At 41.7% G+C, this 27038-nt stretch overlaps 1 protein-coding gene across 1 annotated transcript in view; it reads left to right on the top strand.

The window, feature by feature from the left end:
- LOC102106124 (myelin-oligodendrocyte glycoprotein-like) overlaps positions 1-21048 on the top strand; it is a 30979-nt gene extending 9931 nt beyond the window's left edge. Inside the window, exons 3-7 of the mRNA XM_014255657.2 lie at positions 10454-10536; positions 10936-10988; positions 14852-15190; positions 16337-16372; positions 19482-21048. Coding sequence (XP_014111132.2) covers positions 10529-10536; positions 10936-10988; positions 14852-15190; positions 16337-16372; positions 19482-19570 — 525 coding nt within the window. The 5' untranslated portion in view covers positions 10454-10528 and the 3' untranslated portion in view covers positions 19571-21048. The remainder of the gene's footprint in view (positions 1-10453; positions 10537-10935; positions 10989-14851; positions 15191-16336; positions 16373-19481) is intronic.
- Positions 21049-27038: the final 5990 nt, after the last annotated feature.

Here is a 27038-nt window from a genome sequence, read left to right as displayed (position 1 = left end):
TCCTACAGTCTCCAACAGGAAAGCCAAGGCACTGAACCACCACAGAAAAAGCAAAAGTAACACACAGCCCCTCCTCACCAAGAGACATGCACAGATAACAACAATGAAACAAGTTGCAGTAGGTCCCCACATATACCTAAAGGGGAGAGCAGGAAATATGAAAATTAATTTACATGCACACAGCCATGGGAAAAATAGGACACTGTTGTCAGAAAAGGGTAGGAGGAAAGATGCCACCTCTTTCTCATGTCATGGTTCTGAGCAGAGACCCCTAAGTAGGAAGGAAACACAAGTGGTCTTTTAGAGAGGTTCAAAAGAAAGGAAGAGTTCCTTACTTTGCTTCCAGACCCCAAGCTTTTTAATTTGAAAAGCAGCCAGCATCTCCCTGGCCGTGATTACAGGGATAAAAAAAATGCTATTAGTGCCATTGCATTACTAATAGAAATTTCTCTTTTGCTGGTGGGACAAGAATGAGGTCTGATCATGCTTACACAATGCTTGAGAGATGGGTGTTCCAGACAGGAAATCATTTGGCTGAACTAAATACAAACCAGACATTAAAAAGATCTGAAAGTTTTAAGAACATTGAGAAACATTCCAGAGCGTGGGGCCTGCAGGAAGTGCTTATGAACCCCACTCTTCCTTCTCCTATTTACACAAGTTGATTGTTACAGACATTTTCTTCAGACAAAAAAATAGATCCACTTCAACTCTGAAGCCAAAAGTCTACAGTCCTTCAGCACCTGGGTAAAATATCTCTGTATGGCTGTTCTGCACTTTGAACAATTATTTACAGATGAGCAAAAGAAGCATGAAGTGCTTACAGGGATTAAAGGCCTGTGCTTGGGATCCTGTTCACATCTGTCTCTGACAAACAGAAGTTAATTGGACATTAATATTCCCATGGTTGTAACACAGCAGTAAAAACTGGAAGCTTTCTGCTCCAACACCAGAGCAGCTAGGTTTAAGAGACTGTGTAGGCTTCAGCTTCATAAATATTTTCAAAAAGCTGGAGATGGGAAAACAATTCCATAGGGAAGAGAGGGTCAGGTTTAAGTCTGCAATATTTAGCAACTCTCAGTCTTATTTTTAACACTGGTTTAAGAGTCCTTGAACCACTACGACTCCATCCCTGTACTAGTTCAAAGTATTCCATGAGCACTTCATGATTTATAATCCAAGCTGGGGCAACTTGGGCTCCTGGAGAAGGGAACAGCTTTTCCATCTCTTAATTATTTTCTCATCTGTTTTCTTCCTTGCATAAAAAAAGGTGCCACCAGAACCTGCAGAAATATCAGAGATAATTCCCCAGCACACCAGTGGTACTGGGTACATGCTATGAATTACTTGGGAAAACTAATTCTATAAACAGCTCCTCTCGCCTCAAAAAAGTTCTCACAAACTGCAGTTGCAGGTCTGTTTACAAGAATTGTGAGAAAACAAACCTCAAATTAAACCCAGACACCCTCACTTTCGCTTTTAGAGAGCAATGCACCTTGAGAGAACAGCTCAGGCAGAGCCCAGCTGGTTTTGGTTCAGTAGCTCTGACATCAGTGAACAAATTAATATCATTGACTGGCCCCAGCACTTGTTCCAAGTCTATAAAACCTTTATGATGAATAGTTGCTAATAAACATGTTCAAACAACTGCATTTTGTAGCTGAGTAGAAGAACACCAGATGTGACTTGGGTGGTTTCTCTTGCTCAGAGGAGCTGTTGTCAGGGTTTGTCTTCCAGGTCTACAAACCCTCAGCAAGGGACTCTGTCAGGTCAGTCCCAAGTGAACACTATTCTCCAGGGAAGAGCCAAGCAAAGATACACCAGCCTTCATCAATCTCACCCTGAACTTCTATTTTCAGACCAACCATTCACAGCATTTCCACATCCAATGCAGGAGCTTCAACAGCATAGGCTGCTAATTAGCCTCATTTACCTAAGAGGCTTATCAATTTTTTGATGCATACTTAACCCTCTCCTATAGAACAAAAATATTTTCTGAACTTGGTCCAGCTTTCTTCCTCTTCTTACCTGGTAGGAAATATAAATCCTACTCATTCTGGCATTACAATTCAGGGTTGAGACATATTGTCCTAAGAGGTCTGATAGAGGAAAAAATAAGCTGCTGTTGAGCCTTGGTGGGATTGTTATATGTATCACTAACAACTACATCTTGTAGAAAGAACCTCTCTTTGAGACATTATGCAAATAAAAATAGCTAAGGGAAGAGAGGAATCACAATAAGGAAAAGAAACTGGTAATCCTGAAGCTTGTTGCTAGCAAAAATAAAAAGCTGCAGGTCAGGATTTTCCCTGGTCTCACTGTATTGGGCTGGAAAGCAATTTTGGGAAATAGAAATTCTCTGGCGTTAGTGTGTTACACTTCCTCCTAAATAAGGCATCAAACAAAAGCAATAAAGGCATTTTATTGACTATTCTGTCAGCTCAAAGCAGTCACTTGAGCCTGAAATAGTTTCCCTTCTGCTTCCTAAGAAATTTCCCCAGAATTTCCCTTTCTCCCTTGTGATTAGGCTATATCCACCACCTGAATTCAAAACTTCCAAGGGAGGGAGTTTTCCTCTTTCCTTCCTTGGGTTGAAAACATTTACCAAGGGGGTTTTATAATTCTGGATCAGTGTGAAAGGTAACTGCAGACTGGACAGGGAAAACCCCACGCTTAAAATTGATCATTTTTGAGTTTTACAATTTTAATAGCTCAATACTGTTCTTGGTATGATCTGGGTTTTAATGGATGTTAAAGATCATCCCATTCTAATCCCTCTCCATGGGCAGGAACATCTCCCACTACTCTGGGTTGCTCAGAGCCCCATCCATCCTCGCCTTGGGTTCTTACTTAGTGTTCAGTATCTCAATTATTGTCAAGTTTCATCCTCTCTAAGTTTTATGGGACTTCAGCTGCACTCTGTCAAGACACTGGACAGTCAGAATGGAGAGCAAAGATAAAGGGAATCACGTTTATGAGCTTTTAGACATTTAGCAGCTGTAAGCAGTGGAAGAAACTGAGACTGTTGAGACATCCCAGGTGTCAGGCAGAGAGCTGAGGTCAGACAACATTCCTTCTTTCAGCATTTCCAGGCCCCAGCTGGAAATGCATCCAAAACACATTCCCACTTAAATCACAGAGCCTGGCTGAGCAGGAGGGCTGGACTCTGGCTGCACTTGGGAAGCAAGAGGGAGCTGCTCCTCCTGTGATGCTCACCCCTCCTTAGCAAGAGGGAACATCCTCTGGCAGCCACTAGCTCTGCTCTGCCCTTTCCATCATTTCAGGCAGCAATACCCTCTTCACTCTGTTTTTCCAAGAAGTCTGAACCATCCTTGTACATGTGTATCTGTGCATGTACCAGGGACTCCTCCACCTCGACCTTCCTTGAGGAACAGCTCAATTAATCATGATATTTCCAATGCAAGCAGAGGAGCTCAGCCCATGGAACAATGGACCTGCAAACTATTGGCAGAAATTTATACTAGGTGGAGATATTTTGGTGTAGGGAGGTTTCTGCAAGTGACAGACAAACAACAGGATTAGGCTTACATCCTCATCTTTAACAAAACAGAATTATTTCACAAAGGGAACCTCTAATGCAGGTAGCATAAAGCCCTTGAAGGCAAGTAATAACTACAATGGGAGGGAAAGGCCATGAGACAAAGAGCAAGGAGAAATACCTGCCAACCACACCCATGCTAATGCAAGAACTCCCCACATATTTCAATCCATTTTGGTCCTTCTTGCTGGTATCTGTCTTATGAGAAGCTATATTCAGGAATTCCTACCACTTGACATAATCCATAATTCACGTGTAGAGGACCAGAGGAAGGGTAGTGAGGTTTTTTTTATTTCACCCATCATCTCTCCTACCCCAGTAAGTTTCTCCCCAGTTTGTATCTAGCAAGAACCTCACACACATCCCTGTCAGTAAGAAGGCTAAGTAATCATTTCAGAGATTATGGCACACTTGCACAGAAGTTGAGCTCTCTGCTCCAAAATGCTGCTAGTAACCCAACCTGGACCATCACTCTTCAAAACCAGGTCTCATTTTTACATCTCCAGATCATCCACTTGAGAAGTATTAGTGTTGGCCAGTGTTGTATTAATCCAAAAGTTTTCACTGATATCAGTTAAATTAATAATGCCTCCAGGACTCTTAACACATTTTAATCTAAGGATCATCTCAGCTGCTTGGTTGTTGAGTAACCCAGAGTCAGGCAATACCACTGATTTAAGGGTTAGTTTGAGCAGATGCCAGAGGAAAAAAACACATCCAGAGAGGAAAAAAAAAAAATAAATCCTTATTTCCATGTTAACATTCTAGCCTACAATACCTCTGTAGGTTAACCAACAGTAAAATAAACCTTTATACAGAGAGTACTAGAAGCAGATGTTCAGGCAGGAACTGCCTCCAAAATAAGAAAAAAATATATAACAGATTCAGCTGAATGAATCCTTGTTTCTTTCTGCATTGTCACTTGGGAGCTTCTTCTTTAAGGCAAGAGTTTCCTAAAAGATAAAGCTTCACACACCTATGCCTTTTTCACATAACTGTAATCTCTTGAAAGAAGAGATCTTTATTCTTGAGAAGAATAATTTATTCGCCAAAAGGGGAAAAAAAAAATATTTTGTTGGAACTGGAAGATAAAGAGCAGTGGAAACTCTCAGAAAAGCAAAAAGGAATTGAGAAAAAGAAGAACTTTGATGGGAGCTGTCAGAAGGACTTTACAAAAAGGAACAATGGCTTTTTGGTCTCATTCCAGAAGCTTCATCAAAGGGCACGAGACCACCACACACCACTAGTCACAAGGAATAAGTCTCACCCATCAGGCAAAGATCAGGCAAAGGAGGGGATACACCTCATGCTGCTTAGGCTGTGCTTCCTGGGGTGTCACAGAGTGTCAGATCTGCAGAACTCAATCCCAGGAGGGTTTAGGACATGCAAGACTGGGATAGGTGGGGCTGGGAACACTTGTTAGGGATTTAGAAGGAGGAAATTCCTCCCTATGCCAAGAGTCTTTCAAACAGGAGGAAAGCAAATAAAAGGCACTGCCCTGCATACAGCAACAGAATTCTCTTGAAGAGCTAAATACTTGACATGGGACAAAAGTTATCTCACACAGAGAATAAAGCATGAATGGGATGAGAGCCCACTGCTGAAAATTACAGACAGATATCATGCCAAACTGCCTAACTCTGACTACACAGGCAGCAGTGACATAGTGTCCCTCTGGAATCTGAGTACAAAAATCCTTCTCCTTCTTGGATTTGCCTTCACACAAGGGAATCAAGCAGATGGAAGACTCCAAATTTTTCAAAAATAACAGCTGGAAATATGGATGCCATGGATCTTGACTGTCTGAGAATTCAACCAGACCAGACTTAACATGAAAACACCAAATACCCACAAGACTGTAGCATCATTTGCTCAGGGTTGAATTCTGTTCACTTGCATACCAAGAGCATGCTTCCTTCCCCCTGAAACTTGAAATGAAACTTGCCACTTTTAGCATCAGCCCCCTGAGCCACCAAACCCTTCCCATTTTACAAAGCCACAGACCAGTTTAGTCTGAGAGTTATTTAGAATGGCTTCCCTGAAATCAAGAACACAGTCTAGTTTCCTGAGGCTTCGTCACAACTGTGTGAGGTCATACACAGTCCATTTTTGGCCAGACACCTTTAGAGTTTTGCTATTTTCCTTCAAACCCTTGGGAAGATGTTCATGTTTGAATTCTGAAAATTGATCCATTACAAACTGAAATTCCTGTTTTCCCTACACATTTTATTTCCATACACAGAGATAAATGCCTCCTTACCAAAGCTATTTACTTAAAAGCCAGGGAGGGTCTAAGTTCCTGCTGCAGTACCTGTATGTGGTACAGGGGAGAAAACAAGGGACAACAGGGGTGGGAAAGGGTCTGGAGCACAAGTCTGGTGAGAAGCAGCTGAGGATCTTCAGCCTGAAGAAAAGTCTCAGGGAAAACCTTATCACTCTCTACAATTATTCAAAGGAGGCTGCAGCCAGGAGAACAAGTGACAGGACCAGAAGTGGCCTCCAGGTGCACCAGGTGAGGTTTAGATTAGATATCAGGAAGAAATTCAAGGGTTGTAAAGCACTGGAACAGGCTACCCAGGGAAATGATGGAATCACTATCTGTAGAAGTGTTCAAAAAATATGTAGAGGTGGCACTTGAGGACATGTTTTAGTGGTGAACACAGTGGTGGTGCTGGGTTCACAGCTGGACTTGATTCTTAGAGGTCTTTTCCAACTTCAGTGATTCTTTGATTCTACAACTTTCCACTAGGAGCAAGTCATGCACCATCACTCATTCATTATCCCCAAGAAGGAAAATCTTTTCAGATCAGAAATGCCTTTGATAACCTTTCAGTCCTCAGAGCCTGTCTGTAGCCCACAACAAGCGACGGGAAATTCCAGCAGCCCGGGGAAACACAGGAAAGCCCAAAGGCAGGACCCCACCCACCGCCTGCACAGCTGGGCTGGTGTGACTGGAGCACAGGGAGGGAGCATGGACAGAGCACACAGAACCCCAGTGCACAGGACAGGGCAAATTCAGAGAATTACAGCCATATAATGTCTGCTCAAACAAACATGAAAAGCAGGCCAGCCACCCACAGCAGGGCACCTGAAGATAAGGATCCCAATCCAAGACTCACCAGAGTCACCAGAGCATGTTTTGCAGCCTGAAGCCCAAGGAAGCAGAGGATGCTCCTTCCCACTGCCTTGAGCCACACGGATGGCTACAGAAACACTCGCTGCCACCACTCACAACTCCCAGAAGATTGCCTTCAAATTAGAGCAATTTCAAAACCTAGAATCTTGAAGAGGAAAGCACTGTCATTTTTGACTACATATCAGCATGTATCCCTCTTCAAGATGTCTTAAATCTCTCTCCTTGAACTAATTATAGGACAGGCCTGTAAATGATGCCTCATGTTGTTTATAGATAATGCTTTCAGATAAGACCAGAAGTAATCAGCCAGTTTCAGTACAGGCTGTTACACCATAAAACCTTCTCTAAGAAACCAGGCTGAAATTTCCACTTGTAAACTCACTCATTAGCTTTCTATTAACTAATGGCTTTTACCTAAAGGTGAAAAGACTGCTACTGTGGTTACATGAGAGGAGGGCATTTAAAGAAATGACAGAAAACTGCCTTGATGTGGCTAAGGAACAGCATGGTGGCATTTTTCAGATCAGGGTACACTCAGGATTTCACAAAGTCATGGAGGAAGGTGCCTCCCACACCCTCCTATAAGCACCAGGTAGCGACAACAATCACTTTGCATAAATCTGTTTTCAAAAGCCAAAGGCATGCAAGGTGGGGAGGGGAGTAAAAAACATACTTGAAAAAATCACCAATGACTAAGCTACCGAGCTTTGCCAGGTGCACTATGAGAAGTTTCCACCTTGGCAGCGGTTTTCGTTCATCTGCTAGGTGATTTTGGCTAATCCTTTCAGGATTACTGCTGCCTTCCCCCGCTGGTGTCAGCCCCACCCCGTATAACCATTCATTCAGTGCCCAGCGCTGGAAGGTACCAGATGAAGGGGAAGAGCTGAAAAAGTAAATCAGTTCCTTCCATTTGTCTTTCCCATTTAACTCACAACAACTTGGGTATCAATGTCACACTCTGGTCACCACACAGGGAGAGCTTTAGTGCTCCAAGAGCATTAAGCCACTGAGAGCAGCATTCAGACCCTTTCTCACCCCATCCCTCCTGCACTGGAAAGGGACAGTTGGAATCCATTTGCTTTAGGACACAAAGCCCTGTTAATCCACTGGGAATGTTTGATTACTTCACTACTTGATTAATTTAATTTTACTGCAGGCTGAGCTAGCATGCTCAATAAACGGCCTTGCACACATGAAGCAAAAGTTGGATGACAAAGATTGTCAAGAAGATCATAATTTTACAGTTTAATCATATGCTTTACAATTTAATCATATTTTAATTGCACCCAATGCCTTAGTTATTTCAGATAGGTTAGCATGTTAAGGAGTTATTAATTAGCATTCAAATTCTTCAGGAAGTGATTATTCATTGCAAAGCCTTACTCAATTATTTTAACTTTGGGGGAAAAAAAAAAGTCCTAAAAAATTCCTCCAGCTGATTTAAATGAACAACAAATTGATCAAATCTTAAATTTGAAAAAAAAATTACAAAGAAAAAACTGTTAGTTTCCAAACTTTCATTTTATTTAAACCAGAAATAGAAAAGAAGGAAAATTAAATAGCTAATAGAAACTGTTATAAGGGCTTATCCACATGGTGCATGAAACATCTTACACCAGCTTAACTGGACAGGAACAGATCTCTCCTTTAGTGTACTAGGAGCATCAAGTTAAGTCAGCTCAAACCAGAAAGAAATGCTATTTCAACTAAACAGCACTGAATTAAGCTAAATTAAGGGTCAGGTTCTCCAGCTAGACCCATCTGAAGCACTCCTGTGATTTGATTCTGCTCCCTTAAAAAAGACCTGCCTTGCTCTCTCTTCATGCACAAGCTTAACTTCAGTAGGGAAGTAACACCAGCATGTGGATGGCAAGGGAGCTCAACATTCTCACACAATTCCAATGCAATTTGGTATTTCAACTCTGATCTCCGTCACTCCCCAGTCCAAAATTCCCAAAGAGGTATTTGTGAGAATCAGACACTGCACAGGGACTCCATGGGAGTAAGCCAGCCAAAGGCAGGGACACAAACAAACCAGCTGTGCTGGTACAACCACCCTCATGTTTTCCTGGAGGCAGAATCAAAACTGCCAGAAAATGACTGACCCTGCAGAAGAATGATACATCTTTCAGGAGCTCTGACTTGTGGGTCATTCCTGTCTGCTGCTACTGTACCTTTAAAAAGGCCTGATTGCTGGCCACACATGCCAAAATTTTCAGCTGTTTCTGAATCAGGAGATTATGATAAGGAGCACCTGTATGTGCAGAGGGAATGGACACAGCCACGGTACCACAGAGCAGCAGCTGCTTGGCCAGACACCTTCAGCATGGCCAGAGACCTTGCTGCTGCCCAAAAGGAGAGGTTGGTGTGGAACCCTGCTCCAGCAGAACCAGTTTGCTCCTGGTATTTTTGAAGCCTTATGTGGAATGGAACATCTGCACAAAGCAGAGAGGGAAGATAAACTCTTGTCACAGGCAGCCACGATGAGAGGACACAGCCTCAAACTGCACCTGAGGAGGTTCAGGCTGGACATCAGGAAGAATTTCTTCACAGAAAGGGTTGTTAAGCACTAGAGTGGGCTGCACAGAGAGGTGGCAGAGTCAGCACCCCTGGAGGTGCACAAGAAACACCTGGACATGGTGCTCTGGTCAGTGCTCTGGTCTGGCTGACAAAGCAGTGATCAGACAAAGGTTAGGCCATCTCAGATGTCTTCTCCAACCTAAATGATTCTGTGATGGGAGTGACCATCAGTGCCTCAGTTTCATTGACAAGAGATTGGCAGGAAGGAAACAAATATGCTTCCATAAATGCATGCCCTTGCCTGAAACATTAACCCCCTCCTGTGGGGAGGGAGGCAAGCACAGGAGTCCAGCAGACAGGCAGGACACACTGTTAATGTCAGGTGGTTTGCACTGAGCATCAGGAAAGGGCTGCTGAACAATTCATAACCAGGGCTTGGCCACGAGGAGAGAGGGAGGAACACAGAAATCCAGGTCTTGGGTCTTGCTCACTGCAGAAAGCCACATTGTGCCAGCAGCAACAGGCAGGAGAACAGCACCAGAACCTTCCAGAACACAGAGTTTCCACAGGGAGAGAGAACCTTGCCTAAACCACTGCTTCCACCATCAGCATTATCTCTGGAGCAACGGGGAGGAGCAATCAGATACTCCTTAAGCTGTGTGATCCTATGAAGATGGCAAAAGGAAGCCCAAACTCCACATTCATTCCCTTCTCCACTCCTGCTCCATTTTGGATTTTTTTCCTGAGAAACTACCTGATTAAAAAGCCTCCTCAAAGAAAAGTGTCCTCTTTTTCTCTTCATTTTCCTTACAGGCTTATTATTTTGTTGGTAGATGTGCAGGTTTGGAGGTATTTGGCAGTTTGTAGGATGGTGCCTACACCTCCTGATAAATACAGCACCCATCAGGTTTCTCCACTTTCTTTGCTCCCAGCTGGCTGCAGAACAAAATCCCTTCCCTAGGCTGAGAGCTAGTCAGTGCAAGGCTTGTGACTCACATCCATCCTACACAGGAAAATACCTTCTTTGTATTGCAAGAGTGTATGCAGATTGCAAACACACAGTGAATCTATATACACAGAGTGTAAATAATATATACCCAGAAATTATATAATAACACAGTGTTTTACATACACAAAGTGAAAGAAAACAGCAAATGAAGCACCAGTAAATAACTTATTCTCTCTTATAAGGAACGCTTCTAGCAACAAAAAATTAAGAGCCTTTCACTCTTTTGCAGAGACACAAGTACCAGCTGAAGTGTCTGGTGAAGCTCCTGACAGGGGCAGATTCCCAAGGGCTGGGAGGCACAAAAATGAAATGGTAAGCTATGTTTTTCCTTGGGCTGTGAAGCAGCTGAAGTTTGTGAGCAGAAGGAATTTCATTTAATTACCAACAGAAAATAATCTCAAGATCAAACTATGACTATAGAGAGGCAATTAACATTGTCTATATGTGAAGGCAAGAGGGAAGTGCAGGTCTGGTGTTGGCTGAACACTGAGAAACCTCAGTTCTACAGACAGGAGATAAAACCCACAGCAAGACTAGATGGCAAAACAAGCCAGGGTTTCTAACCCATCTAGCTTTATATCCAAATTACCTTCACAGATGAAGGAGCTGGGAAAGACAGCATAAATTACACCAGAGAAAAGGTGTTTGATCTCTGCTCTAGCATTCTAACAAAGCATTTGACCTTTCTCTCTTCTCTTTCCTTCTCATTAGGGAGACTGCTCTCTGGATGGTTGCCTGCTTACTGCTTTCCTCTCTGCCCAGAGGTAAATATACCATAGTGCACACCTAGGAATTTGCAGAGGCATTTACATGCGAACACACAGGCTGCAAGCAGGATCTTGGAGCAAAACAGAACAAATTCATGCATTGCTTTGCATATATTTCATCACAGTCCAAGGTTTGCAGGTAACCCCCAGATAAACCTCAGTACCCAAAAGAAGTGGTTTTCAAATTTAAGGTGTTTCAGATCCATAAACCTTAACCTATAAAGTTTATCCTGCCACATCCTTAAAAGTACTCCACCATTTTCCTAAAATTAAAGATGCCTTGGAATTTCATCCTTCACAACCCCCAACCATCTTGCATGTGCTTAGTTCTAGCAGAGTTGACTTTCTGACATTATATTAATTACATACCATCTTCCCTATAAAAAGGATAAACTAGTACGTGTTGTTGAGAGAACTCTATACAAGGAGCAGTTTCCTTATTAATGCTTAAAGTCAGCATCAGTAAGACCTCTGTGTTTGCCCAGAAGTGCCTCACATTTGCCAGATGCTGTGGTGGTTAAAGATGCTACACTTCACCTGTAAAAAAAAGGGGGAACAAAAAAGCCCAGTCCTCATGAGCTTCCCTGCACCACACTTTGATTGCTGAAGCAGGAGTGTTTTCTCATTACAGGAATCTTAGAGATTGGTCAGATTGTCACATTCAGCTTCATCTTAACAGGCTTAAACATTCCAGCAATATTTAAAACACATAAATGAAAAAAAAACCCCCACAAAATAAACTCATCCCATTTTCCATTCAAGCCTTACAGCTGAAAGTGAAAGCTGTGTGGCAACATTCATCTTCTCCAAGATGGAGAACTACCCCTTCTATGTGCAAAGCTTACTTGGTAGGTAACATGAACACTATTAATCCTGATTTACATGCCTCAGCTGCCACCACAAGGCTGCTTCAGTTTTCTGGCCAGGAAGCTCCCTGCTTCCACATCCCCTGCTGCAACAACAGCCTCAGTGGGAAGCTTACCAACATCACCAGCCTTCAGCACAACTTTACTTGGCTTCTATAAGGACACATCCTCCTTGTCTTACCCCTAGAAGTGTGTTCTCCCCATCTAGAAAACACCTTGTGCAGCTGTGGGCTGATTAAATAGCTCATTACAGCAGATTTCAGTCACCTGCTCTTATCCCAGCCAGCTTCAGCAGTGCCTCCTTTTTTGCCTCCTCCTGCCCTGGTTTTACCAGCTGGAGGCAGCGAGGGCAGGGTGGGCTGAACCCTGCAGGTGTTCACAGAGCCCTCAGGAGCGTTACAAGGTTTGTACATCTTGTCATGGAGGAGAGGGAATGGGCATGGCTCACCTCAGACAGGCTAAATACAGGTGTCCTCCATCTTCAGAAAAATAATCAAGAGCAAATAGGTGCACTTCCAAAACCAGTATCAAATGTGCAGGTGTCCACAGTCAGGAGATAGGACCCACACCCTTTCTCCCTCTTTTGTTCATTTAGAAAATCTGTATTTCCCATTTTTCTGAATAGAGTTACAAGCTGTTTATCATCTTTTCTCCATCCAAGTGCAACACCATGCATTGCAAGCACTCTCTCTCCTAATAGCACCCTGCAGACAGGACATTTCCCACCAGGAAAGTCTCACTCCCTCCTCTTGTGGAGGCTCCTTTCTTCCCCTGCCCTACCAACCCCCTGCAGCAGCCTCAGGCACGTTCATCTCCCGCTGTGGTTTCCTGACCATGCTCAGCCAGAGCCACAATCTGCTTCCACACATGGCCTTGCCTCAGGGACACTGCTGAGCACAGCCCTTCCCCAGGCACAAACAGCCCAGGGAAGGGGCTCAGGCTGCTGTTGTAATTCAGGTTCCCTTTGAGAAGCAAAACCTGGCCAGCAACTGATACATTCCGAAAATTACAGAACCACAGAGTCAATTAGGTTGGAAAAGACCTCTGAGATCGTAAAGTCCAAGCTATGATCAAACACCACCTTGTCAACCAGATCATGGCACTGAGTGCCATGTCCAGTCTTTCCTTAAACCCCTCCAGGGGTGGTGGTTCCTCCACAGGCAGCCCAGGTTCCCAGCTGTTCCCAGGTCTAATCACCCTGTGAAGAATTTTTTGTCATGGCCAAAGCATAATGACCGAATGGCTCAGCTCTCCACACAGCAAGGGGATTCTCCTTCCACCACTAACCAGAAAAAAATCTTGGGATATGTGGTTTTTTTCAGCTAAAAGTTGACATTGTTGGGCAAATTGGACTGGGATTTTTAGCTGAAAACTCTGAAAACCCAAGAAAAGCAGATGTGTGGTGATAGAGTTATAGCCAAAGACATTTACTTGGCTGTCTGGATCATGCTTTTCTTTCTGCTGTCGTGTCTGGATGAACAGTGTGGCATCAAAGAAAGTTGATGATATGGAAACAGAGGCCTGAGCATGTGACAAGATGAGCCATGGCTGATGTCACTGACTTCAAGGGGAAATTGGGACTCTCTTTGGTCTTTAGCCTGACACATGCAGAGAGCTGATGCAAGCCAGGAACACCAGAATGACCCCATTGCAACAAAGAATATTTATTTCAATATTCAGTCTAATTAGTTGCCCCTTATGCTTCACAGAACTTTGGCCATGGAAGCAGACTGAGTTGTTTCACAGTGATTTTTTTCTTTTCTTTTTGGAGCAGTCACAGATTCATGCTGCTTTTGTTCTGCTCCATGCTGGGAATAACTTCTTCTTCCAAATAAATTAATCTGCATTTTAATTTTTAACATTATTTTATGCAACTGGTTTGGTCAGAGTGTTAATTTAAACCCACATTCTGTGTTGGAAATAGTTGTTCATGCTTTATAAATATATATAAAAACCTTCTTCCACAACCCAGTTTTCCCCTGGAAAATGTAGAACTACAATCTGATAGGAATTGTCCCACATGATAGTAGCAGACTCACCCATTTTTACAAGTTTTAGTAGCTTTCAGATAACTTAGAAGGATTAATAGAAATAATTGCCATCAAAGTTATTAAATGAAGAGTGTGTGTAAGCTGGCTGCCCACCCTGCCTGTGCCCCTGTTTGCCCACCTGCAGGATACCTTCATCCTGGCTCCTGCATGTGCTAGAATTGGTTGGGAAGGTTGGGAATGCCTCTTCCTGATGTCAGGGACACCTACCTAATCTCTCCAAGGTCTTGGAAAAACCATTTATCTAAAATGGGAGTGACAGAATTTCCTTTCTAGCTGCTGGAGATTAACACCAAAGCGTATGAAGGACTGCCAGACAGGGATCAGCAACAGTGCACCAAGCCAGATCTGCAGAAAAATGCCATTTTCTGTCAGACCCTTTGCAAGATTTTTCAGGGGAAGGGGGATAGGGGCTGCCAGCACATTTTTTACAAGTTGTGAATCATGGTCTGATAGCCAGATAATGGGAGTTGTAGGAGACTAAACTCATCTAGGGGTTTTCTCCTGGTCTAGCACTGTTTTCACACTTTCTTTTTTCCAGCCAGACTTCCTACAAAACCAGAAATTGCTTAATCATATCTGCCCACACCCATTCCACTGCATTCCTTTTTCCTCTTGTGAACTGACATATTAATTAAAGTCAAATCAGACACCTAATCCTAAAAACTGAGATCCCAAAAAGCTGGAAGAAAAATCACCAGCTAAGAGGACAAGCAGAAACAAGCTCAAGCAAAAGCCACACTTACAAAGTGGAGGCAACTTGCATGTATCAACATCTGTCCTGCTGCACAGCTGGCTGGGCTCTGAGCACACATGGCCCTCCTGGCTGGAAACAGAAGGATTTGGGAGGGAGAGTGGCAATAAGGATGTGGTGAAGCCAAATTATAGGAAACCTGGTGCCCCATCTCTGCTGCATGCTGATGGAACTGTCTGGGTTTTATTGCAGGCCAGCTGGGCACCACGTGCCATGCATTTGTTGGGGAAACTGTGGTTTTACCTTGCATCACCACCCCTCCTGGAGAGCCAACCCTTTCCAAGTCCATGCTCTACTGGCAGATTGGCACCAATCTGGTGCACTTCTTTAAGAATGGGCAGGATTCACTGGATGGCCAGGACGAAAAATTCCATGGTAGAACCAGTCTTTTTCTGGACCAGATGAAGCATGGCAACCTTTCTTTAAAGATCTCCAATGTCCAGTTACAGGATGATGCTGAATATTCCTGCATTTACAGACAGACTGACAGCCATCAAACAAAGAAATCTACAATTAAACTCAATGTATCAGGTAAGACTTGTTTTAGTACAGAGGAGTGAGTCAAGGGCAAAATTTTTTGTTGATAAGCCATGTGCAGCCATTGAGAGGGGTTACTTCAATTTTTAAAACAATTTTTCACTCAGTTTCATTCTGTTCCTTGCTTTTGTTGGAAGAATATGTGAGAAAGAAAAGTCCTTTGTTAAGCTTCAGCACTTCAGGACTCCTAAAGGCAAGGCACCTGCCTCTTCATCCTCCCTTTGAGGAAACGTTAAGGAATAATGTCCCCAGATTTTAGCATTTGGTTATTTATGGGTTTGTACTGTCCTTGATCCACTTTTCCCCAGAGGAACAGCAGAGTTAATTTCACTATTTGCACATGGGTCTGTGAAGCAGAAGTTTAATCTCTGGGTATTGGATCCAAAGTCCAGGTCCCAGACCCATTCAGAGGAATGACAGCCAGCTGCTACTTTCCTTTTCCCTTGCAGCTGGAAGATGTGGATCTGATGGCATGGCTGGACAGATGCAACAAGAATTTTTATTTTTGCTCCTTAGGAAAACGAGTGAGACCATAACACATGTTTGAAAATGCCAAACAACTGAGATAACATGTTTGAACTACCCACAAGCATAGTCACCAGAAGGATGAGGGATTGAGTTAGACCAGCCAAACAACTGAAAAAAAAAGGAAAAAAAATAAGGGATACACATCAAAACAAATCATACGTTTTTAAGGTGTCTTTCATGAATAAGTCAGCTGGAAATTTTCATAATGCTCAACCACATAGATTCACTTCTGCTTAAAATAGAAAAAAAAATGTTTTCAAATAATATAAACCTGTTAATATCTTTTTTTTAAATAATTCTAGAGAGAAAAATGTTTTCAAAATGTAAAGTGAAATAACATTTGTTAAAAAAAATTTCAAAGCTAAATGTTTTGCAGTTTTCAAAATTAAAAAGAAAAGATGTTTCGAAAATGCAGAATCAAAATGTTTCCATCTAACTTTAGAGAGCAGTAAGGTGTCTTTGATATAATTCTGTGATCATACTTAAACTTTCAGTTTGTTTGACAGGTGTAGAAAAATCCAATAACATTAACCCTTAAATCAATTATCAGAAAAACAGAAAAAGTTCTAGGCCCAAACAATTAACTTTGATTATTGTGGGGTTTTTTCCCAGCTCCACCTAGGATTGAGGAGCCACCTTCCCCTTCTGGTAAGGCAACACTACTTAACTTGCTAAGTGTCTGAGTGATTATCCTGTGCTTTATTTTGTGTTTGCAAGATTGGAAAAATGTGCTGAATAGAGAAAGTCCAATAAACTTGGGGTGCTTGTTCTCTCTCACTAAACCTGGCAAAATACAGCTGTCCCAGACAGGGAAAAATATCTCCACCACTGAGACAGACCTGGACTGCAGGGAGAAGAGTGCTGAGGTGCCAGGACACTCACCAGTATGGGCATTATAAAAATCACTAAAAAACAAGTAACACAGAAGCCACTTGGAAGGAATAAATCACAGGGTCATCAAGGCTGTGAGACACCTGCAAGGTCATCCAGCCCCACCATCAGCACAGCACCACCATCAACACCCTAAACCATGTCCTCAAATTCCACATCCAGGTGCCTCTTGAGCACTTCCAGGCACAGTGGCTCCACCAACACCCCGGGCAATTTATTCCAATGCCTATTACCCACTCTTTCAGTGATTTTCTTTTTTTTTTTTTAATATCTGATCTGAATGTCCCCTGACATAATTTAAAGCCATTTCCTCTCATCCTTTCATTTGAGATATGGCAGAAAAGACCAACCCCCACCTAACTACAGCTTCCTCTCAGCTAGTTCTAAAGTTAAACTGCCAGATCAAGAGATCTGGGGGGTCCTTTTGCTAATAAATATTTTTTTAAAATACATGATTAATGACTCCACATAAACTCTTCTGGGAAATTAGGGTAGATTTCATCCAAAGGCAATATTGCAATATAGTGCAGATGTTATTATCTAGGTTTATTCATTACAGAGAAGTAACTACACTGGGGTCATTTGTAAACACTTCTGGAGTGAATTCAATGCAGAAAGGATGTCCAGCTTCTAGGTACCATTGTCATCTTCTCTAAAAATCTTAGCTGCAAGCCAAATGATTCTTATTAGTGCTACAAAACCTTAAATTGGAATTAAACCTATAAAACTTTGTCATATAAAATCAACAGCTGCATTTTTTATTTTACTCAGTGGGACTGAAAGATAAGATCTTTTACATAGCAATTATTATATTACATTTAACACGATAAGTTCAGCCACACTATGACATTACAGACAGTTTAGGCTGCAATAAACTCAAATAGAAACTGTGAAAGAGAAATGTTGTAATGTTTTATCTCATGATCACACAGAACTAAAAAACACCCAAACAACAGTTCTTGTGCCTGATAAGCACAAAAAATACAGGAAAAATACAGTCTTAGACCTAAGATAGTCTAGCTGGCCAAAAGGTCTTTAAAAAAACATGAAGTTAAATTCAAGATGGTATTATGTGCTTTCACATTACTTTATAAAAGCAAATAGAACAGGAATTAAAATATCTCCAGCTGTCACCTTCCACAAGAAATCAGAAACTATTGAGGATCAAACTTCTTAATGCAGCATGGAAGATTCTCAAAACCAAATGTAAGTGGGTTATATTTAAATGAGATTGTTTTATATATGTTTGATTCAGCCTTCCTGACAACAGCCCCTGAATATAAACTATTTCTTGTAATGAAAATACATTTTTATTGAGGAAAAAACAAATAAATTATTGGGACAAAAGGGTAGTGTTTCACTTTGCTATAGGAGTACAAACTGAACCACACACCTTTGACACCTGATGGTTCTTGTACTGCAGGATTTTGTGGGACTTGGGGATGAGGAAAGAACAAAAGCCCAACCTTTTAAGTGTAATTTTTTTTACGAAAAGGAAAAGTATATTTCCTGTTTTCAACTTATTTTAAATAAAATCATCAGCCACAGCTCCCCCCCCTTGTTTTTTTTTCCAGCAATTTCTTAAGAGAGAAAGGGAATCTGTTTTATATTAGCTGTTATTTCAGAAGGGACTTAGGAAAATTAAAAAATGACATGCTGAGAACAAAGGCATTATATACAGAAACAGTTCTCACATTTCAGAGTCAACCAGATCAACTAATACTATTTTTATGTAAAACAGAAACAATTTTCATCTGTTTCACTATGGCTACATATCTATTTGTTTGCTGCATGGATTATTTTTCCCAACTACTTTAAAGAGCCAAATTTTACTTTCACTCTGAGTGTCTTACAAGACTCCCTCCGACTCAATAAAACCAGTTTAACACTTTCTCTGGGAAAAATGAAAGGGTTGGGCCTGGAAGAAGACACAAAAGGCCAGGAGGCTTGTTGTTACAACCCTACATTTATTTCAAAGCATGACAGGGGACTACCTGATGTTTACTTGCTCTCTACACATCAGTATCACAAACTCCTTCCAGGAACTGGGGGAAGCTCCCTGCTCGAGACAAATTAACTACAGTGAGCTACTGATAGCTGATACCACAATAGGAACAGTTCTCAGGTATATAAAAACCAATATACATCCTGTTCTTCACAGAGAGGGACTTGGAACACTTACAGAAAAAATATTCTCTTCTTTTTAAGTCAGGGGTTGAAAATCTCTTTTCACTTGTGTGCTACATCCAGCACAGGTCAAAGGTAACACCCGTGCCAAGGGTAATTTGTGTCCTGTGTCCATGCTGTGGGTTTTGTACCAACAGAGGCACGCAGTGCTGCCACCAACTGAAGTGTGTCACCTACATTCTTTAATATTTACTACCATTATCTATGGAATCTTAATCAAAGCATCTGCCTCAGGCCCTGAGTAGGAAGAATGAAAATGTATTTTCATCCTAAAATCATGGAATGGCTTGGGTTGGAAGGCATCTCAAAGATCACCCAGTTCCCACCCCCTGCCATGGGCAGGGACAGCTCCCAGTAAACAGCTGGCTGGTTGTTGCTTTTCTGTCAGGATTTTAAACAAGGATTCTCAGTCATCCAGAAAAGTTGCATTCATTGTTGCTGAGTTTCTGCACCTCTTCTGTGGAAAAGAAAAAGTGATTTGCCTCTGTACCTTTAGACTCTTTTGTCTGGACTCTGTACAGACACACAAAATGAGAATTTTGAAAATGAGCCCAAATCCATTGTTTTAAAAACAATCTTCCACCGATGCATTCATGTAAAATGTGTCAGGCAAACTTCTAATACACTTTCTTGTCAAGCCATCACTTACATGCTGACCTTCTCTTTGTTAATTTTTCAGAGCAGAATCAGATTCCCTCCGGAAGCCCCACGGATGTGCCATGTCTGGCTGTGCTTCCCCTCTCTTTCCTGCTCCTGCTCCCCCTGTAGCTTTGGCACTTGTAACAGGGGAAGTCAGCTTTGTCTTTGGGAATTTTTCCTCACCAGAGGATGTTTCTGGGCAGAACAGGTCTGTGGGGTCAGTGTGACACCTGCTCCAGAGCCACGGGAAGGAAGCACCGAGAGCTGGGAACAGACCAAGCAGTAGGTGTTTGCATCCCACGTTCTGCTGTTCCACAAAACCAAGGGCAGCAAAACTCTGAGGTGGCAAGTCTGCTATTGCATTTGTTTCTCAGAGTCCAGTTTTACTGCTGTCAGGATATACATTTCATTTTGGAATTGTGTGGGTTTGCTTTAATGACAGGATAAAAGGCTCACAAAACTCCGGGATCAGATTATAGTTGATCCCAGTGAGATCTTTTACCTCTCATCTGCTGTCCTTCAAGACGACTGAAAGGAAGAGTGGGGGTAACTCTCCTCTGTGTCAGACAAAAAGTGGAAGTAGGAAGATACTCACATTTTGTGAAATGTAAGGATGGAAACCTTGTGAAACTTGATTCTGTGGAACTTCAGCTTCTGTTTTCACTCCTAAGCGTCATGGGCTATGAGTAAGAGCCCCTTTTTTCCACAAGAAATGTAGTATTTCTTTAGCAGGAGGGTGAAACTCACAGAGAAAGAGGGTAGAAGTTCATAAAATATCCACATAGAGGAAGGAAGTGATGTATTACTACAAAATCCACTGCTAAAAAAGCCAAAAAATTCAGAAGACTGAATTCAGTATTATCATTTTTGTCATGAAATATGGCAAAGCTGGATTCTTACGCTGGAACTGTGCAATGAGAAGTCGTTACTGTGACAATGTTCTTCTTTAAAAGCAGTGCCTTTGGAGGGGAAAAAAAATATTTAAAAACTCATCAAAGTAATTGTAACTGATACCTATGCAAACTAAATGGGTTTATTTCTGGAAAAGTTCCATTCAGGTACCAGAGGTGTCCTGTGCAAATCGAAAGGATCCCGTATACAAACAATATCCAGGAAGTGTAGAAGTTTTTTTCAGGCCAGAACTGCAACTACCCTGCTTCACAACTATAAAAGCATCCAGAGAACAGAACTGGTGGCTGAACACACCTCTCCTGCTGAGCCCTCAGGCAGCAGGAATGACTCACGAGGATGCACAGTGAGTCACGTTCATTTGGAACACTTGAGCCTCTTTTTTCCCAATGAAGAGACAAGATTGCAATGGCAAGGAAGGGACAGAATAAATCAGAGTTTAAAATGGACGTAAAGGAGACAGTTACCTTTGAATTTCTTAACTAAAGGCCTTTTCCCCATGGTGGGGAAGAGAAACAAAATCCCCCACACAGCCTGTGCTGGTGCTGCAGTGAAGCTCAGCTGATATTTGGCTACCCAGCAACAGAGCAGCTCAGTGGAACAGCTGGGGTCCAGCTGCAGAGAGAGATTTGACTGTAAGAATTGTACATACTGTGACTGTCTTTTTGTGTCCCGTCCTCCAAATGTTTGTCTCAGATTTTGTGTCTTTTTCAAGATACAATTTGATCACAAATAAAACCTGAAATAAAACAAAAAACCCTGATGAGAGCAATTGCTTGGTCTATAAGAGTTCTTTATTTGTATTCAGGTTGTTCCTACAGTTAGAGAGACTCAGAAGGTTTAAAAGGTAACATCTGTGTAGTTTTGCTGGCCCTAAGAGTCTGGACTGCCTGCCCTCATTTCAAGGACTCTATGACTTCTAAAAATCTACTAGCCACTTAAGCAGCCCAGCATTTCTCAGGAAGTGCAGAATCCCTGAACAGCTGAGGCTGAAAAAGATCAACAAATCCGACACTTAACTCAGCACTGCCAAGTCCACCATTAAATCATGTCCCTCAGAGCCGCATTTACACATCTTTTAAATCCTCCCAGGGGCAGCAGTTCAGTTAAAGAATCTCAAAATGTTGGTGCCAGCTGTGTGTGAGGACACAGGCCCTGACACGTGTCCAGACACAGCTCTGATGGATCAGCAGGCAGACACAGACTAGAGATAAATTCCCTTGCCAGCAGTGCCCCTGTCCAGAAGGCTGCCAGGAAAAAAACCAGTCTGTCAGGAGCAAGGATTTCAAACCATATCTCTTTTATAAGCTAAAGCCCATGTTTGGTGTCAGGCTTGGAAACAAACAAGGAGCCAGCACATTTTAGGAGCAAACTTTGCTCTTTGCAAAGGGTGCCACAAGGATGTCGAAACTGCACATCCTGAAATAATTTGCTGTAGCTGTGCTAATTGCATTCCCACATAGTGCTGTATGTAGCAACAGTCCGGATGGGAATTATAAAATTCCATAATCATAGCACTGACGGCCACATCAAAAAAGACAATGTCACATCTTTCAGCCAATGCAGGTAGATTTTTTTTTTTTTGGAGGTGCAGGTGTAACTCAGCTGTCTTCTTCCTTTAACAATATACTCCCCTCCTGTCCTACCTCTTCTCCTTTCCCTTTAGCATTTTCCTTTTCCTTAAACCTTTTCTCTCAGCTTTTCTTTTCTAAACTATGGTCAGATTTTGGGTTTATATCTCATCCCAGGTGCCTTCCAGTTCCACTGTACATAAGACATCAAAAACCTCTCCCCCAATTCCTCCCTTTCCCCTCCCCACATCAGTCACTCAGCTCTGCCTTCCATCCCTTCTAGATCAACAGGCACTGTGTGAATGCTGATTTAGCCTTTACTAATTACATACTAAGGACAGCAGTTTTCTCTACTTTTACATGGAATTAAAAAGGTGTTTCCATACTTTCTGAGTACAGAAAGATATTTGACAAGAGTCACAAAAGAAAGTTGAAACAGCAAATCAAACAAACAAAAATCCCCCAACCAAAACAAAAATATTCCCACACCTAGTTTATAATTACTTTTTCTCTTTTTTTTTTTTCTAAATTCTTTTTCTGTCTCACCCTTTGAGAAGAAAGGACTATCAGAAATGTATCACTACACACATTACACTCAGGATGTGGCATAAGAACACAGACCAAGCAGTTCCTGTTTCCTTAAGAGAAATAATTTTAAGAATAAGGATCTGGAACCAATAAATGAAGACAAAAGATAGGAGGAGAAGGAGGTTCATGGCATTTTCCAAATGATTACACTTACTGATGCCAATCTTTTTTTGCCTGCCAAAAATTGCTGTGCTGGGCTTCTTGGCCAGAGATGGGAAAGAGAGACTGAGGGCACGAGTGGTGCAAGGGCAGTAGCAAGAAGTGAGCTGCAAGGACCCAGAGGAGCCCTGGCAGGGCTGTGCTCAGTGCTGAAGGACAGAAGCAACCCCAAGAGCCACCTGCAGCAGCCTTCCCCAGCCTCCAGTCCTCCTCCAAGTAATTTCCCCAGGATACTGGAGGATGCTGCTTTTCACCTGCCCTGCACCATTGGCTTCCCTGTCCACCAGGTACTGATAGGTCACTGAAAATGTGATGTAAATAGGTTTGTAATGTAAACTGTTATGTAAAAAGGTTATGTAAATTGCAAAACCAAATATGCAAATAGTCTTAACATTGCATTTAAGGAATCCAGAGTGGTAGCACAGGGTCCTTCTTGTGCTCCCAGCCCAGATGCACTTTTATTGCTGGAATAAAGAGAGAACTTCTGCTGCCTTTTTTTCACAGTAGCCTCCAACAAAGTAGAAGAAAGCTAAAACATAAGGGAATCCATTTCAGTAACACCTGCATGGCTAAAGAACCTTTCAATTTCAGCCCCAAACCTGAATCTTTTACAGGAATGCCTTTAAGGCACAGAAGGGAGGCAAACTTCCCAATTGCTTTAAACCCAGAGGACACAAATGCAGAAATCTCAGTGGCAGCATTTTCCCAATGACAAACCATACAAATCCCTTTTGATGCAGGCAGCTCAAAGCATTTTTATAAATTTAGGGAGCTCCCCAACAGCATCCCTGCTCAGTGCTGGAAAAGAGTCATTCTTGATTTAGGGGAAAAAGCTGAAGCAGTGCAATTTTTTCCAGCTGACATTGTTGACAGATCAAAAACCTGAGTCAAGATTCCTCACTTTGTTTTGGGTTTGTTTTGTGCCAACAGCAGGAGAAACATCCTCTTGTACTGCTTTACACAGTATTGGGAATTTATTCTATCAGCATCATAATTTCTTGGTCATAAACTGAAAAATATTAGAAGTCAAATCATTTAAATGGACTAATATATTCATTCTCGGAGTGTATTTTGAAAATAAAACCCTTGTAATAAATGCACAAGAACACAGACACATCCAGTGTATTGCATATGGAACTAAAAGGTTTCAGTAACAGGCCCAGTATAAACACATGAGATAGATTATATGCTATTTAATTTCTACCAACTTTACCCCCAAAAAAATTGTAGCTGCTAATAAAATTTTTATTATAATAAAATTAAATATAATAAAATTATATTTTTATAGCTGCTGTGAAAAGTTACTGAAAAAAATGGTGTTAATAGATTATCACCTGTAAATCAAGCCCATTAAAGTTGGCTTGTAAAGCTATGATACAAATAAGACTCTGATGCTTTCATATTTTTTAAAATGCTTCACATGGCACAAACTTTATATACTTGGGTCTGTGCTGTTGTTGGGAAAATAACATTTATTTTGTTGTTGTATCATCCATCTGTTTTTGAATTTAATCATTGCTGTGATTTCTGTGTGCTGCTCTGTGCTGTGTGAGCACCTCCACTGACAAGTGTGAGTTATGTGATTGCAGAAGGGCCTGGATGACCTCTAAATGTTGTTTACAACTCTCCTTTTTTACCACTCAGATTTGCAGCAGCACTTAGGATGTTTAAATGGCCCTGTTTGTTATATTTTCCCAGAGCTGTACTTCATGGCATTCCCAGTGGTTATCTACAACCACCTTTCCAATTTCCTGCAAGTGAAGGTTTGAGTGACCAGCAGACCTTGAGCTGTCCTTCCTTGGCTGGGTGATGACACTGGAAGTGTCTTGTCTTGAAAGTTCCCTCACTGTGAAAATGAGAGGAGCACTCGGTTCTTGTGTACTCCAGAATTTCACTGGGAATGAGAGGGAATCAAGGATATTTGAAAACCAAGGAGCACAAAAACAATTCACACATTGAAAGAGTAATCTCCACTTGTCTCACTTGCAGTACCTTGGTGGCCCACACCTACATATTCTATAAGGCAGGAGCATATGGCTGACAATGTGTTACATTAAAGAAATTTTTAAGAGGTCTTTGGACATTACTATTGCCAAAGAATGACTGTAAAAGAGTATTTATTTTTTTTCCCAAAATTTGGCACTGTAACTGGTAAGAGGCAAAAAGGAGTTATTTGATCATGCTTTTCTAAATTTACAGCGAGGCCAGATTAACTGGTTAATGCTTTCCACTGTCAGCTCCCTTTAGTTTCATGTGGTGTGGGAGAAATGGCCCATAGAGAACATCAGCAAGAAATTAATGTGGACACATTTAATGTAGAATCATAAAATCTTACAATGGTTTGGGTTGGAAGGGGCCTTAAAGATCACCCAGTTCCAACTCCCTGCCATGGGCAGGGACACCTTCCACTAGACTGGAATTTTCACCATTAATTCAGCTAAGCCAGAGGGCAATCATTCCATAGCCTGGCACTCAAAGTTAAACAAATAGCACTGAAAAATACTGAAAACAAGCTAAAAAGGTGATTTTTAATTTAATTTAATTTTTTTAATTTAATTTACATTTTTAATTCTATTTATTTTTTAAAAAAATTTAAAATAATTTAAATTATTTTTAAATATGCAGCAGGAAATCACATTGCTATCAGTGCCATAATTTTCACTGCAACTTCTGTTTCAGCTTTTGGGACAGTCCAAGTTTAGCCCCCTCTCTTCCCCTCTTTCTGCAGAGATGTTGGCCACCACTGGAATTACCCTGGAGAAAATAATCAGATATCAGCTCCTTAATTCTCCTGAGGGCTAAGGCTCACCCATTCAATAAACAAGCTTCCCCTCGGGCATCTGAAGCCCCAGGAAGAAGAAAACCAGGTCAAACAAAAGACTCAAGCCCTGAACTGCAGGCAATTCTTAATTATTTACAGGTGGAAGATTATCCAAGTTCCCACTCTGAAAAGAATTATAAGTAAGTGCATATTCACACGTATAAAATACTGCTAGCCTGCAAAGCCACAGACACTTCAAGAAGCAGTGTGTTTCCTTCCAGGGATATTTCTAGGCCTGATAAAAATCATTCCTGACAAACCTTCATTTTCATTCATGTTGACCATAACACCACTAGTGTTTAAATAAAAGCAAAACAAGAAAACAAAAGAAAACAGAAGAAACATCATCAAAAAACCCCAAACCTCACTGTGTACCTTTATGACTTTATACTACACATTTCTGCATTTTTTTTCCGAGATAGTTTTATCACAGGAAGGGGCTAGAGCTTAACTGATGTGTATTTGCTACTATATTTTCAGGGGGATAAAATAACTATGCTGAAGAAATTAATCTTAACAGCGCAGTAGAACAAATGCATTCATTGCAATGGAAATGAATGATGACCTATCTATTATTGGGAAGGCAGGAGGACGAAATATTTGTTTTATTCTCCATATGGATCCAAAATGTCCAAAAAACTGCCCGACAGAACTGTCCCACGTTCCAGCTGTCACACAGCTGGAATATTGTCCCTGGGTGAGTGGAACCCTGCACAGAACGTTGTTCACCAAGTGCCCTCTGCTGGCTTTTTATTTCCCCAAAGAAATGTCTCTTGTAGCCACAAACCAAACAGGCTTCTCAAACCCCGACTCCCCTTTCTGCTTTTGGAAGAGAAAAGCACTGCTGCCAAATCTGTGAGCACTACAACAACCCGCAGAGAAGCCTTTCATTAATCGGGGTTTGTGTGTAACCATCAGTGAGGCAAAAGGGGACGGGCAGAATCAGCAGCTGAGAGGCAGCAGCTCCTCCCACCCCTGAAAGTTCATCCTGCAAGCACTGGAAAAGCAACTCGAGCTGGAACACATTTATAACAAACTGCCTTTCAGCAGCACAAAGCTCCTGAATGCTTCCCAAAGGTAAGAAATGCCAGGAATGCATAAGGCAGGTGTTGCATGACTCCTGGTGGAGGTTTCAAGAAGCCTCTTTCACTTCTTGTTTCTGGTAGCATTTAGCAAAACATATTAATCATAAACTCCTGTCCACTCGGCTGAAAGTAGCAAACCCCTCACCAGCTCCAATCTGCCATATGGAAGGAAAGGAAAATCCCAAATTTGCAGACAGATCTAGAATAATAATCTCTAAATGCACATGGAATTTCCCTCCAAATTTACACTGGCTGAAAGCCAAGATGACAATCCTACATCCTCCACCAAAGAAACAACTTTCTTCTGATAATAAAAAACTAAAACCAAAACAAAATAAACACTTAACAAACACAACCAAAAAAACCCACACCACCAAATCCTTGAAAAATGCGTGTATCAGAGATAATCTAGTCAGCACATTACTGGGAAATTAGAGAGAATTTTAAAAATGAAAGGTAATTCT

This window comes from Pseudopodoces humilis, chromosome 2, assembly GCF_049639895.1.
Source record: "Pseudopodoces humilis isolate 2021_Gansu_Grassland_sample_001 chromosome 2, ASM4963989v1, whole genome shotgun sequence".
In the NCBI taxonomy this organism is placed as follows: Eukaryota; Metazoa; Chordata; class Aves; order Passeriformes; family Paridae; genus Pseudopodoces; species Pseudopodoces humilis.
The sequence above is the reverse complement of the archived record's forward strand: the minus strand, read 5'-3'. Positions and strand labels throughout refer to the sequence as shown.